The 15,190-nt window shown below is 47.0% G+C and overlaps 1 protein-coding gene across 2 annotated transcripts in view; it reads right to left on the bottom strand.

Annotated features, from left to right (window-relative positions):
* The window catches only part of LOC119954878 (sodium-coupled monocarboxylate transporter 1-like), a 38,654-nt gene extending 24,248 nt beyond the window's left edge, over positions 1-14,406 (bottom strand). For both annotated transcript variants that reach the window (XM_038780494.1, XM_038780495.1), the window contains exons 1-2: positions 13,973-14,406; positions 3,734-3,799 (exon numbers count right to left, since the gene is read on the bottom strand). In XM_038780494.1, coding sequence (XP_038636422.1) covers positions 3,734-3,799; positions 13,973-14,317 — 411 coding nt within the window. In that variant the 5' untranslated portion in view covers positions 14,318-14,406. The remainder of the gene's footprint in view (positions 1-3,733; positions 3,800-13,972) is intronic.
* Between the last annotated feature and the right edge of the window lie 784 nt (positions 14,407-15,190).

Below are 15,190 nucleotides of genomic sequence, written 5' to 3'. Positions count from 1 at the left end.
GGAGTTTGTACTTTCTCTCCGTGTCTGCATGGGCTTCCTCCGGGTGCTCCAGTTTCCCCCCACAGTCGAAAGATGTGGTCGTGCTAAATTGCCCCTTTGTTTCCAAAGATGCGCATGTTAGGTGGGGTTATTAGGTTTTGGGCATAAGTCAGGGCAGTGTTCTTCAAACTTTTTTTCCAGGGACCCATTTTTACCAACCGGCCAACCTTCGGGACCCAACCCGGCCGACCTTCGCGACCCAACCCGGCCGACCTTCGCGACCCACGCCGGCTGAACTTTGTGACCCACGCCGGCCGACCTGAGTGACCCACCATTTTCTCTTACCTTGTTTGCTGCTGACAAAAATGGAGGAAATGGTTTTGGGTCCCTTTGGCCCTCATACACGCTCCTCCAATGGAGCCTGTTGGATGAAAGTGAAGCCTTCCGGTGTCGGAAAGTATGGAGTCTCCATCTGTCCAAAGCTCTGCATTTCTTCCGTAAAATTTTATTAAATAAATCCCCCCCCCCCCCAGAACTTGTAAAAAAATAAATTAAATGTATAAATAAATGAAAAAAATAAAAATTTATTGAATAAAATGAACTAAAAAAACCCGGTTACAGAGGAACAATACACAGATAAGCATGGAAATACCATTGTGAAAAAGGTAATGCAAGGATGAGTACGACTAATCAGGATTTGCATTCCTTTTATTCTCATATAGGTGGAGACAGGAACATTACACACATAAACTACTTACTTCATTGCACCTTTTAAAATTACTCCAGGTAATCCACAAATGGAACCTTACCAGCCTGACGGAGGAAGTAAAAAAGGACCTGCAAAGATGGAACACACTCCCACTCTCCCTCGCGGGGAGAGTCCAGACGATCAAAATGAACGTACTGCCCAGGTTCCTCTTCCTGTTTAGGTCCATTCCGATCTACATCCCCAAGGTCTTTTTCAAAGCGCTGGACAAACTTATCATGGTGTTCGTATGGGGGGGGGGGGGGGGGGGGGGTGGGGGGGGTTATAAATGCTAGGATCCCAAAGAAGGTCCTACAAAAAACAAAATCCGGGGGGGGGCTAGCCCTCCCGAATCTACAATTCTACCACTGGGCGGCAACAGCCGAGCGAGTAAGGGGATGGATCCAGGAGCCAGAAGCCGAGTGGGTGCGTGCGGAGGAGGCCTCCTGCATGGGGTCCTCCCTCCGGGCCCTCGCCACGGCAGCACTCCCATCCCCACCCAAAAAACACTCCTGCAGCCCAGTGGTGACAGCCACCCTCCAATCCTGGAACCAACTGCGGCAGCAATTTGGCCTGACCAAAATGTCGGACAAGGCTGCCATCTGCAACAACCATAGGTTCACACCAGCACTGACTGACGCTACCTTCAAAAGGTGGAGGCAGGACGGGGGTCACTGACAGTCAGGGACCTATACACGGACGACAGGATCGCAACATTGGATGAACTGACAGAGAAATTTCGGCTAGCTGGGGGGAACGAGCTACGGTACCTGCAGCTCAGAAACTTCCTACGAAAGGAGACAAGGACGTACCCACAACCGCCATGACAGACACTACTGGAGGACCTGCTGGACGCAAGTATCCTAGAGAAAGGGAACTGTAGCGACATGTATGACCGACTGGTAGAAAGGGACGACATTGTACTGGACGCAACAAGAATGAAATGGGAGGACGACCTGGGGATTGAGATAGGGTGGGGACTCTGGAGCGAAGCACTCCATAGGGTCAACTCCACCTCCACGTGCGCAAGGCTCAGCCTGACGCAACTAAAAGTGGTACATAGAGCCCACTTAACAAGAAACCGTATGAGTAGGTTCTTCCCGGAGGTGGAGGACAGATGTGAACGGTGCCAAAGAGGCCCGGCCAACCACGCCCACATGTTCTGGTCTTGCCCCAGACTTGTGGAGTACTGGACAGCCTTCTTCGAGGCTATGTCCAAAGTGGTGGGGGTGAGGGTGGAGCCATGCCCAATAGTGGCGGTCTTCGGGGTTTCAGACCAGCCAGATCTATTCCTGGGGAGGAGGGCGGACGCCCTTGCCTTTGCCTCCCTGATCGCCCGCCGTAGAATCCTGTTTGGCTGGCGGTCAGCAGCACTGCCCAGAGCTGCAGACTGGCTGTCCGACCTCTCGGAATCTCTCCAAATGGAGAAAATCAAATTCGCCATCCGAGGGTCAGACGACGGCTTCCACAGAACGTGGGAGCCATTCATGCAATTGTTCCGGGACCTGTTTGTGGCCAACGTACAAGAGGAAGAATAGTCGGGTGGCCAAGAATCATGGGAAAATGGACGGGAATCGGGGGAAGGTAGCTACGGGTTCGTTATGGGGGTTTGATGGCTAGCTAAGGCCCAAAACCAAACTGTAAATAATTGCCTATAAACATGTGCCTCGGCCATATTGGGGAATGTAAAATATGTATGCCGGCTAAAGGGGGCGGCCACAGTTGTTATTATGAAGATATGTAAACCTGTAAATATACATGTTAATTTTTGCGTGTTTTTTTTTTCCTCTAATAATTTGTAATTTGTTGGATATAAAATATGAAAACTCAATAAAAAACATTTCAAAAAAAAAATTACTCCAGGTAATCAAGGAACAATGAAGTGAAATGATAAATTGTGCATGCACAGGTGAGCGATTAAGCTGCGACCATTTTAAAAAATAGCGGCCGCACTGCGCATGCGTGCCCGATGATTGTCATGCATGCGCATAGTTTTGAGCATGCATGCCGATGATCATGCGTGCATGCGCAATGCGGCCAAATTTCTTTTACATGTTCGCGGCCATTTTAATGGCTGCTTGCAGCCGGCGTTATTAAGAGCCGGCTGCTGGGCGGAGATTTGCGCGATCGGAAGCGCCGTGAAGGACGGCTCCATGACCCTCCCGACACCTGCCCGCGACCCTCCCGCGGGTCGCGTCCCCGAGTTTGAAGAACACTGGGTCAGGGGAGTTGACCTAAGTAGGATGCTCTCTCAGAGGGTAATTGCAGACTTGACGGGCTGAATGGCCTCCTTCTGCAGTGTAGGGATTCTATGAATGAGACATTTGGCATGTTGAGTTAGTGCTAAAAACAAAAAGCAGAATGGGGCTCATTGGATAGTTCTTTCAAAGAGCTGGCATATGATGGATGGGCCAAATGGCCTCCTTCCGTCTTGAAACCTTTGATGATTCTAAGAAGGGAGTGAGAATTAGTGACGAGAATGAACACAACACATCGAATTATGGGCAGGATTCTCCGTCGGCAGGATACTCCACTTCGTCGGCAGCGCACTCACACCCGTGGATTCCCCAATATCGGAAACCCGATTGGCTGGCTGACGGGACGGAGGATCCTGCTGCTGGCTGGGGGGGGGGGGGGGGGGGGGAGGGGGGGGCACACCAGAAACTGGAGAATCCTGCCCATTCAGGATGCCACTGGATAAGCCAGTGCAGCAAACATTGATTTAACAATGTAATTGAAGAGCTGTGTAAGACAGAGGCCAGAAAGAAACACTTATGTAGAAGAATAATTCACAGCCCAATAATTAATACAAGCTTTATATCAAAGCTGTAAAGTCAGCTCAATATTACGAGTGGCCCACTGCCAGGGATAGTTATTTGATTCAATTTTAATGTTTCAGGTTGTTTCCCGTAGAAACTGTCAATCAGAACAAATGCCCTTTTGATTATTTTTATTGCAACAATAAATTGGATAGTAGGAGTTATATGCGTATTTTAATTGATTACTTACTGTTTGAATTATAAACAATATTGTTCCACATAAACGGAGCCATCTATTAAACCGCAACTCCAGGTACTGGAAATGAAAGAGCCACAAGTTCTGGTGTAAATATAATTTCTAAAGCTAGTTTGTCTTAAGTAAACATTTTCTTTCTCCTCTGTACTGTTCCCCTCACAAAATCACAGTATACTACAGTGCAGAAGGGTCCCTTTGGCCTATTAAGTCTGCACCGACACATGAAAGGCACTAACATGAAAGGCCTCCTCAATGATGCAGAATTACCAGGGCCGATTTCAAAAAACATTCATTGCTGAACTGGCTGAGTGCAGCTTAAAAAAAAAACAAGAGGTTTGACACCATCCAGGACAAAGCAGGCTGCTTGCATGGCACCCTATTCACCCCCTTAAACATACACTGTCTTTATCACGAGCGCACAGTGGCAGCATCTGCTATTTACATTGTAATAACTCGTGAAGTGTCCTTCAACATCTTCCAAACCCTCGACCTCTACCACCTAAGAACACAGATGCAGCAGTCTCATTGGAACACCATCACCTGCAAATTCCCCTTCAAGTAACACACCATCCTGACTTGGAAATATATCATTGTTCCTTTGATGTGACCATCAATTCACTTGGAACACGATTGGCAGTAAACTGTGGTTTTAATAGTCTTACAACTGAGCCTGCCTGCGACCAGAAGAACTGAGGGCAGGCTCATGGCTGCAGCACTTTATACTTCCGGTAGTGGGAGGGGCCATGGGCGGAGCCAAGGGTGGAGCCCTGTACAAGCTCCTCATCTCCCCCTATGGGCAGAGCCGCGCAACGGCTCACAGACAGAACCCACAAGGACATAATACTATGCAATACAATACAGTGTGAATTACAATACAGTATGAATTCACCACATTCACCCCCTGTAAAAGAAATCAAGTCCGGTGGAGGTGACGGGTCTACAAGTTGAGCTGGTCCGGTGGCCGAGTTGTCCTTTGGGATCGGCGGAGCACCGGGGTTGCAGCGTCTTCGGGTGGCTGGGTGGTGACGGTCGGTGTGGGTATGAGGGTGGACTCGGGGGGTGTTTCGGTCCGAGCTGCATTCCTGACCGGTGTGACGGGCTAAGGGGGCGCAGGAAACGTATAGGCGCGGTGGCGCAGAGTGTGGGCAGGGAACCTATAGGCGCGGGGGCGCATGGCGTGAGGGGTTGGGTGGGGTGTAGTGTGGGGGGTACCTCGGCGGTGGTGATGGTGGCGGTGGATCCTGCAGGCGCCAGGTCCCAGAGGGAAACGGTGTCCTGATGTGCTTCCGGAGGAGAACCGGGTCCAGTGTCCTCAACCAGGATGGGAGCGAAGCCCCTGTGGTAGTGCCCCTAGGGAACTGCTACCTCACAGTGCCAGGGACCCAGATTTGATTCTGGCCTTGGGTGACTGTATGTGCGGAGCTTGCATATTCTCCCTGTGCCTGATTTGGCTTCTTCGAGCGTTCCAGTTTCCTCCCACAGTCCAATGATGTGCAGGTTAGGTGGATTGGCCATGCTAAATGTCCCCTTAGTATCCAAAGATATGCAGGTTAGGTGGGGTTACAGGGATAGGCAGGGTGAGTGGGCCTAGATAAAGTGCTCTTTCGGAAGGTTGGTGCAGACTGGCCGAATGGCCTCCTTCTGCACAGTAGGGCTTCTATAGATTCTATGACTATTTCTAAAAAAATTTAAACCGGACAAAGACCTTTTAAAATGGTTGAAGCTCTGTCTATCTGTGACCCTAAAACAAAAGGAACTTTCTGGCAGCATCAGGGAAACCCACAACATGTTCCGCTGAAGAATCACTCTCCACACCCCTGTGGGCTGTTCATATAAGATTCAAAGATGATTTGCATTTCCTACCCAGTTTGACCGACTGGAGTCTATTCATCTGCTAGGACAAAGGACGCTATACCTTCTGAATGGTTCGAACATTTAACCATCTCAGGAATCCAGACAAGGGATGTACATCCCTTGTCAAAGACAATGTGGAGTCATGGCAGTCATGTGACATGAACCTCTTAGCATCTACAAACAACCTCACAGAAAAGGGTTTCAGTCCAGATTGAGTACCTGGCCCTATCAATGCTGTTTCCATACCTTTGCCATCAAGACTAATTCATCTCTACATGCCAATCTGATCATGTGAAGACAAGTCCACTTGGAGGGTGCATTATACAGCATCAGTTTTCAACCTGTCAATCTCTGTGATGGAATACCTCATTGGACTTTGATTTTGGACTCTGGGTGTCGGTGAAACAATAATTATTTCCTCTGTGTTCTTTGCCTTGCAAATCTTTCTTTTTGTTGTCCCTATTTTCTTGTATTAGTTTACAGAGGGCCCTCCTGCATTTTGAATGCATGCAAATAAATTAACTCTCTGGGAAAAAGGGCATTAACAAAAGTGAACAAAGTCCCTGAGCGGGCACGTTTAGCCACGTGGTTCCCAGCATCTGTCCAGAAACGGAAAGATGTTTTGATTTTATGTGCCCCCTTTATAAGTGGAACCAACTCCTCAGTTTTGGTGTGATCCAATTTTCTGTTAATAGCCCCACAGAAAACTCTAGATAGAATAAACTCAGAGGGTGCGAACGTCAGGCCACACTGCGCAGGAAACACAGCTTCCCGTGGCGGCACAGCGTGGCTGGTGAAAGCTGGGAGACCCCGCTTCCGGGATCCACCTGGCTAGCAAAGCCTCGCGAGAGTCAACGCAATCTCACAAGATGTTGCAAGGGGAAACCCGACCACATTGGGCGGGATCTGTTTTTGGCAGATCTGCACATTAGAGCGAGGCATTAAATCTCATTCCAATGTGTAGATTCCCAAGATACCTGAGGCTTTTGGGATACAAATGGGGGCCAGATGGAATGGCACTATGGGAGTCTCCAAGAGGATGGGAGGCAGCCCGCTCCAGCTTATTTTGTGTCTGCCTATGGGCTGGAGATGTTTTGTAGCCGCCCTTCAGCGCTTTCCAACCAGGAGATTGTGAAAGTGCAGCATTGGGAGCTGGCATCACCTGTACAAAGGTGTTGGGTAGGTTGGCACTCCCTCAAGGCAGGTGCTGAGCAGGGAACTGCAGCTCCTGAAAGAGGAATACAAGTCTGATGATTCCGGCTATAATTCTTGGGGTTGTGGGGTAGAAGTCTTGGGGTTGGGGTAAATTAAGCCCCCAGTCCTGTCTGCAACACCATGAACAAATAAAAGAAAACATTTTCTCAGTGGAAGCAGTACAGGTGAGGATGGTAATCCCCAGACTTTTGCCCAAATCCCAGGGCTTTTACCTCCAAATCGCAGATTTTACCATGAACTGCTGGACCTTTACCCCAAACCCAAGACTTCTACCCCACAACCCCAAGAAGTATAACCGGAATCATCAGATCTGTATTCCAATCCCCAGATTGTAACCTCTAATCCCCAGACTTTACCCTCATCCCCATACCATTACAACAGCCCCATTCCCAGACTATTACCCCAATCCCAGAATTGAATCCCACCCCCAAAATGTTACCCCTTTCCTGTACCCCAGACGTTTACCCCAATCCTCAGCCCTGGACTTTTAATCCACCCTGCCCCCAGTGTTTGTGATCTCAAATCTGTAGAGAACAGGCAGGAAAATCTCAGAGACGTGGACAACGCTGAAGAGATAAGAAAGAGCAACCAGGCACAAGGCTTCCCCAAAGCGATAGTGCTCAGCCGGGGTACCGAGCATGGTCACAGCCGACATGAAGCTGGCGTTGAGGCTGAGAGCCATAGGCAGGGCAACCAGCTGGCGAGCAGCCGTCAGTTAATGGCTGGAACTGAGCTCCCGGCCCCCCCCAGCACCGCAGAACAAACCCCGACCATCGCTGAGAGCAGCAGAGTCCCAGCAAAGAGCATGTAATCCCAGGCAGTGAAGGAGCTCAGAGGCTCAGTGCTGCACAGCACTTTCACAAAATAAGCTGGACTTTAAAGAAAACCTTTGCAAATGTAAAATAAACAATAACATTGGTACAATTGTTAGCCTCAGAGAAGCAGTTTGTTCTCCTTAGAGCAGAGGTTGAGGGGAACTTTAACAAAGCTGTTCAAAATGCCGAAGGGTTTTGACAGAATAAGGAAGATGCCTACACAGTCCCCAGAGGTAGAAGGGTCAGTAACCAGAAGACATGGAATTAGACAAGTAATCAGTGGGTGTAGTGGTACTGTCACTAAACTAGTAACCCAACACGGCAGATGGTGAAATTTCAATTGAATAAAAATTTGGAATTAAAAGTCTAATGATGTCCATGAAACCATTGTCGATTGTTGTAATAACACATCTGGTTCACTAATGGCCTTTAGGGAAGGAAATCTGCCATCCTTACCTGGTCTGGCCTATACGACTCCAGACCCACAGCAAAATGGTTGACTTTTAAAAATGCCCTCTGAAATAGCCTAACTAGCCCAGTCAGTTCAAGGGCACTTAGGGATGGGCAATAAATGCTGGTCGAGCCAGTGACACCCGCATATGAATGAATAGAAAAAGAACCCTGTCTTCTCACTTTGCAAATGGTGATGAACTTTGGTGTATTTCCTGTGATTTTACTTTGTTTTGTCGAAGAAAGGCTTCCATGGAGTAATTTTAACATTAAAAATTAAGCCACTGATTTGTTTTTTTTTACTTGGTACAGACAAAACGTTTAATTTCAAATATCTTAACACACGTTGTGAACAAGATTGGCAAGCAGTTCCCTTCAGTTTGTCGCTGTTGAGGTATAACAGAGCAAATTAAAGAGAACAAATCACCTGCATTCATATTGTATTGCTCACAACTTCAGGATACCCCGAGTCATTTCAATTAGATACTTCTGAAGTGTATCAAAGAATCTTAGAAAAGTTACAGCACAGAAGGAGGCCATTCAGCCGGTCTTGTCCATGCCAGCCCTAGGACATCTAGGTGCCCTTTCTAATCCCACCTTCCTGTAGTCACTATTATCATTTTTAAAACTGCAGAGTTATGGTGAAAGGGAGGGCAAGTGGGCCTAGATGGAGTGCTCCTGCGGGCTGAATGGCTTCCTTCTGTGCTGTAACTATTCTATGTTTTATGCAGGAAATGTGGCTTCCTGAGATTGTGCAAAGCACTAAAGAAATGCATGTCCATCTTGTCTTTTCAACCTTTCTTCCTTCCCTCCTTCCAGAATAAGTAGGTTTGTACGGAATAACGAACAGAGCTCTGCTCTGATCAATCTTTTGATGCCCTATCTCTCCAAGCCAAACACATCACAGGCAAAGGACTCTTTACAATGCATTTCCTATCAGGTTGTGAGTGTGGCATGTTGTAACAGTAATGTGCAGGGTCAGTGAGGAATAGGGACACAGCATTCATGCTGTCAAAACCTAGTCAGCTGCCTTCTCCGGGATGGTGGGGGTGTAAAGACAGACAGACTGTGAGAGAGAGAAAATCGCTTTTCTGTTCAGGAATTTTAATGACTGAGTAAAAGCAACATTAAGGGTTAGAAGCAGCCTGTGAGGTACAGGAGATCGAGGGTGAGTCATTCATCCTTTACCTTTTGCTGTGTCTTGATAACCGGGGTCACAGCTTTAAGATAATTGGAAAATGAGGCAGATGGGAGATGATATTTGAAAACAAAATTATGCAGCAATTGTTATGATCAGGAATGTGCTGCCTGAAAGGAGGGTGGAAGTAGATTCAGCAATAACATTCTAAAAGTTATTGGATCACAAAGCTATAAACCGACACTCGTATTAAATAGGGAGCCTCAGCGGGGAACCCGTGGCCAAGGTTGCACATAGCTCTGTTTTGCACAATGAGGAGCTCCGCTCGCGGGAACACCTCAGTGCAGCATCAGATGGGGAGGCCATTTTCTCTTGACCCCCAAATCTCCAATGCACTATGGGAGGGTCCCCCAGCCCCCCCAACACCCATGCAGGACACCCCCAGTCTGATTACCACCACACACAAAGCTCCAGCTTGGCACCTTGGCAGTGTGAACTTGGCACCCTGCAATGCCCCTGCAAGCTGGAAGTGTTACTTGGGCAACTTGGAAGTGCCAGGCTAGCACCGAGGTGGCACTGCCATAATTCCAGGCTGGCAGTTCAAGGTGCCCAGGTAGCACCAGCAATACCAAGGTACCATCCTCCCAAAGGGCATGAACCTGGGGGTCTACAATCCCCTGGGAGACCCTCACGAGTACCGTTCCATCTGGTCACTGTTTGTGGAGACCAATACTGAACTGCGCTCGCCTGAGGTCTCTGAGACGAAAGAGATAGATCCCACACCTCGGGTACCTTAAGAATCTGCACATTAAGTCACGCTTTAATATGCAGATTTGCTATAAAGTGATCCCGCTCACAATGGGCAGGATTTACATCACAATGTCTCACAAGCTCGCATTAGATCTCATGAGGCATTGTGAGCCGGGTAGATCCCGGGAGTGGGGTCTCTTGGCTTCTATCAGCCACGCTGCACCATGGCGATTTGCTTTTTAGGCACTGCATGGCCATAAATCCACGCCCTAAGAGTCTAAATGAGAGAGTGTTGTCCCCGCTGAAGTGTAACAAGAACCTACAAGGCAAACTCTGCTCACCTTTGACGCTCTCTGTACCTACCCTGTCCCTCTACATTCCAGATTTGACTGATAATAAGGAGTAGCAATGTGTGTAAGTGTTGGAGTATTTCTGAAAAGAGGAAACCAACAGGTATCTTGGGAAGTGAGTTTGAGATGAAAGATAGATTACTGCGAGTGCTTGTTTGAACAAGCATCGAGGTTGTCAGTCTGCTAATAATCTCTGGTCTTTGGATTCCTGCCATTGGAAAGCATTGAATTAAAGTGGGGAAGGCAGGTGGAGTGTACAAAGCTTTTGTTTGTGGAAACTGACCTCTGTTGGGAACCTTGAATAATGTACAGGGCAAAGTCGAGAAAGGATGCTAGATGGACTTCCTTGATGCCTAGCTACAGATTGGAGAGGTCAGTGGGACATTAGAAGGGAACTGCAGCTGTAATTTCCTTTTAAACCACAATCACGTCTTTTCCCTTAAGTGAGAAACGGTGAATACCGAACTCAGTGCCTGTGTCAGTCTTTATAGAGATGCTGAGTAGGAAAGATGGTTAACATTGCGCCGTGGGGCATGATGGTAAAAGAGGAAAATGGCTAACATTGTGTCCTGAGGCATGATGGTAAAAGTGGTCAGCAGATTTGTGTGTGATAAACTGCAGAAAGAGTTTTGTGGGAAGAGACAGAATGACATCTTACAACTGGGCATTTTGAAAATGAAAATGAAAATCGTTTATTGTCACGAGTAGACTTCAATGAAGTTACTGTGAAAAGCCCCTAGTCGCCACATTCCGGCGCCTGTTCGGTGAGGCTGGTACGGGAACTTTGTTTTGGAACAGCGAGAGCAAGGCTCTCTCAAGGATGAATGAGGCCTGTGGGCCACAGGATTGTTTATATGAATGAACTATAAACCAAGAACTAAAACCTTAGAAAATAGCAGGGACTTCTGAGATTCAACAGCAATAATCCTGGCATCAACATTCGCAAGACCCTGAGTTTAGAAACTCTCACTCTCCAGAGCGAGCCTGATCATGTTGTCTCCATCTGGTACAATTTTAGTTCAGGTTGTGAGTCTTGAAACTTATGTAATTGTTAAAATAAGGTGTCTTAGGGAGTTAAATAAAAGCTCTGTTACAATCAAGCTGTTGTGAGGACTGATTTGTCTGATTCGTCAGTTGCCGCCAGCAGAGGGCAGCAACAGAGAATTCTATCAGGTTTTTTCATTGGAATCACATGCATACAAAATGAGTTATAATAATATTAAACAACAGCCGATAATGAAAGTGCAAACTTACTTGACCCTAAGGGTGAGCATAAAATAGTCAACATTCTAAATGGATACTTTTGGTCATAGGAATCTAAGCACTCTAACTCTGCCAAGCAAAGATATCCCACATTAGAGCATTGAAGGTAGATCCAGATTGTGTGTGAGGGGGGGGGGGGAGGGGGGTACGGTGGCACAGTGGATAGCACTGCTGCCTCACAGCGCTGAGGAGCCAGGTTCAATCCCGGCCCAGGTCTGTGTGAAGTTTTCACATTTTCCCCATGTCTGTATGGGTCTCACCCCCACAACCCAAAGATGTGCAGAGTAGATGGATTGGCCATGATAAATTGACTCTTAACTAGGAAAAAAGAACTGGGCACTTAAAAAAATTAATCAATTAATTAAAAAGTGTGCAACAGGTAAAGCAGTGGCTCAGCAGCTATTTTATATCTCTGCCTATTTGTAATTCCAATGAAGTCAATATATGGAAGGCCTCATAGAAGCTCCCGTGGCACTACTCAAAGAAGGAAAGGGGTATTTCCCCCATGCTCTCAACACTATGGGCTGAATTCACTGCCGTCGAGAATCTTCGTTTTGCCGGCATCCCGGGAGTTTCCTGGTGACGTGGGGCTGCTCACGGTGGGAAACCCCATGGACCAGCTGGCGAAATGGAGAATCCCACCGGCGGGCCCCACCAGAAATCTGGTCTGGCGGGACGGAGAATCCCTCCCTATGTATCTTTCAACCAACATTGCAAACACAAATTATCTGATCATTATCAGATTAGTGTTTGTGGGATCTTCCTGTGCTCAAATTGGCTGCCACAGCAATGAATGCGCTTCAGAAAGTTCTTCATTGACTGTGAAGTGTTTCCTGACATCCTGTGAAAGGGACTGTGGAAATGCAGTTTTTTTCTTTCGACTGAAGGTAAAAATCTCTCCAGAATATCTCTGCAAATCTTGCTTAAAACCCACCTCCCCAACCCTTTCCTAATACTCTCTTCTTTAGCCCAACCTCCATTTTTCTTCAGGCTTTTCTAAAGCTCCTTGGAATTGGTTTTCTAGATGGATGGCACTGGATAAATTTCAATTGGTTTTCAATTTTCTTCAAACACAGAACTTTGCCTGGTGGATCTGTCCAGAACTATCAGTAGGATTTTGTGCCTCTTTTTCAAAACCTCAAGACAATTTGTTGACAAAAAGAGCCTAATTGATGTAGAAATCTAACATGTTTTAGCACAGATCAATCACAATAATGTAAGAGAATTAGATAACGGTGGTTAGCATTGCTGCCTCACGGTGCAGAGGACCCTGGTTCCATTCCAGCCCCAGGTTATTGGCCGTGTGGAGTTTGCATATTCTCCCTGTGTTTGTGTGGGTCGGACCCCCACAAGCCAAAGATGTGCAGGCTAGGTGGATTGGCCATGCTAAATTGCTCCTTAAAAAAAAAAACTGGACTTGTTGCGGAAAGCAAAATCAAAATCCTCAGAGTAATCAAGTGGGAAAACTATGGACAGGTAGGATGTTTAACGTTAGAGACAGAAGGGGGAAGGAACATTGATTGTCATATTCCTCAGTACAGTGTCTGCTGAGACTGCTTATATGATCTACTGTTTGGCCTTCTATTTTTCTTAATATAGATCACATTGATTGGGTACTAGTTTAGAAAGATTGGATAACCTACAGCAGGCCGCTCAAAGGCCTGGAGAAAAATGAACAGTGGAGCCTTTGTTAGATCCTCAAATCTAGTGACAAGGCAGTCCTCTCGCAGATATCCCACATTAGAACATTGAAGGTCGATCCAGTCCACTTGCCCAGCATTGGTGCACAAAGCTCGCTCCGCTGCTTATGGTGTTTATATGCCTGACACCATACTCCGGAAGCAACTACCCTACTCAGAACTCAGTCACAGCAAGGGGCTCCCGGGTGAACAGCGGATACACTTTAGGAATGTCCTGAAGAGATCAAACATCCCCACCCACTCATGGGAGACCCTGGCTTGTGACTGAGCAAAATGGGGAAGGCTCATTCGGGAAGGTACCGAACACACTGAGGGACTTATCACATTGAGAGACTTCCCTGGGAATGAACAGAGGAAGAGTCAAGGTGTCAGGGGGAGCACACAAACCCATCTACCGAACCTTTCGAACATGAGCTGCCTCACAGAGTCTGCAGATCACACATTGGACCTTTAAGCCATTCACGCCCATCGATCTGGAGTGGAAGCAAGTCATCCCTGATCCCGAGGGACTGCCTAAGAAGATGCTTGCTAACGATCACAAGTAAAGGGAAGTATCTCGAGTCATTTACCAGAACTGATCAGCTATCACACATCAAATGGAATCCTTCTGATTTAAGAGTTTCCTAACTGTGACAGTTTTAACTACTCAGAGATGATTGGCAATCTCATCTGACACTTCCCCTCATCTGGGGTCTTACCTGATAGCTGCTGCTGACACCAAGCCTGTAGAAGATTGGCAGGAAGACTTCGGCACTGAAAATCACCACTAACATATAAGGAATGGCAAAATAGGCGTTGACAGCCCCAAAGTGATATGTATCATACGGGGCCCCCAGCATTGTCACGGCAGACATGAAGCTGGCAGTGAGGCTGAGAGCCACTGGCACGGAGCCCATTTGCCGGCTTCCCAGAAGAAAATCTTCCGATGTCTCCTGTCGTCTTCCCACCACCGCATGGTAGATTCCCACCAGTGCCGAAATCAGCAGGATGGCAACAAAGACCACATAATCCCAGGTACTGAAACTGCTCGAGGTTACAGGCATTCTTCAGATCACCCTTCCCTCAACTCCGAGCTTGCCCACAGATCTGTACAATGTTCCCATGCAACAGTAAGCAGAAACATTGCAGGGTGTCAACCTCCCAACCTGTTACCAAGTTAATGTCAAACCAGTCTTATATGCTTCCCATTTAATCATCTCTCGGTTTGAGTTCATAAGAAATGTCCTACATGTTACCTATTAAACATCATGGTCAACCAAGAAACATTTAAATCTGCATATAGCAACTCATTAACCAACATACAAGATTTGGCAACAGGGCAAAATATAGAGGGAGGGAGGAAATGATCAATGGGCTCTGACTACCCTCTTGAACCTAAATCAAGTGTTCATTATTCCTGTGTGAGTATTTTGGAAAGGTTATTTAGTCATAGGGTGATGTTGAATGTTTGTCATATGCACCAGCCACCATCAGTAAGGAGATATCAAATATCTCCTCCCTCATCCAACGACCCAGAAACTAAATTCAGCCAGCTCAAGACAGGTTATGTTTTAGAATCTGGGACTACCCCAGTGTGTGATTCACTGAACAAGCTCACTGAGCCACACAGTGGCTTCTCCAGTTAACTTTAGCAGAAGGACCCGTTGTAATGTTTTGCTTGGAATGTCGTTGTCTCAAAACTGATCTTCCTCAGCTAAAGCTACTTTCCATTCTAACATTATCACGCTCCCCCTTGGCCCTAATCTTCAGTCATGCACTTCAATTGTTAAAAGATTGACTCAATAACAGCATCCTCATATAGGTATTCATTCTAATCTGGTTGACAGAAATATGTGCTTTGTTATTCATGTTACCTAACTGATGTTGAACCATTAAAAACTGCAGAATGATCCCTATTGGCTCCCTTCGGGTTCCAG

The sequence above is a fragment of the Scyliorhinus canicula genome, chromosome 20, assembly GCF_902713615.1.
Source record: "Scyliorhinus canicula chromosome 20, sScyCan1.1, whole genome shotgun sequence".
Lineage (NCBI taxonomy): Eukaryota > Metazoa > Chordata > Chondrichthyes > Carcharhiniformes > Scyliorhinidae > Scyliorhinus > Scyliorhinus canicula.
This window is presented reverse-complemented; position numbering and strand designations above follow the sequence as displayed.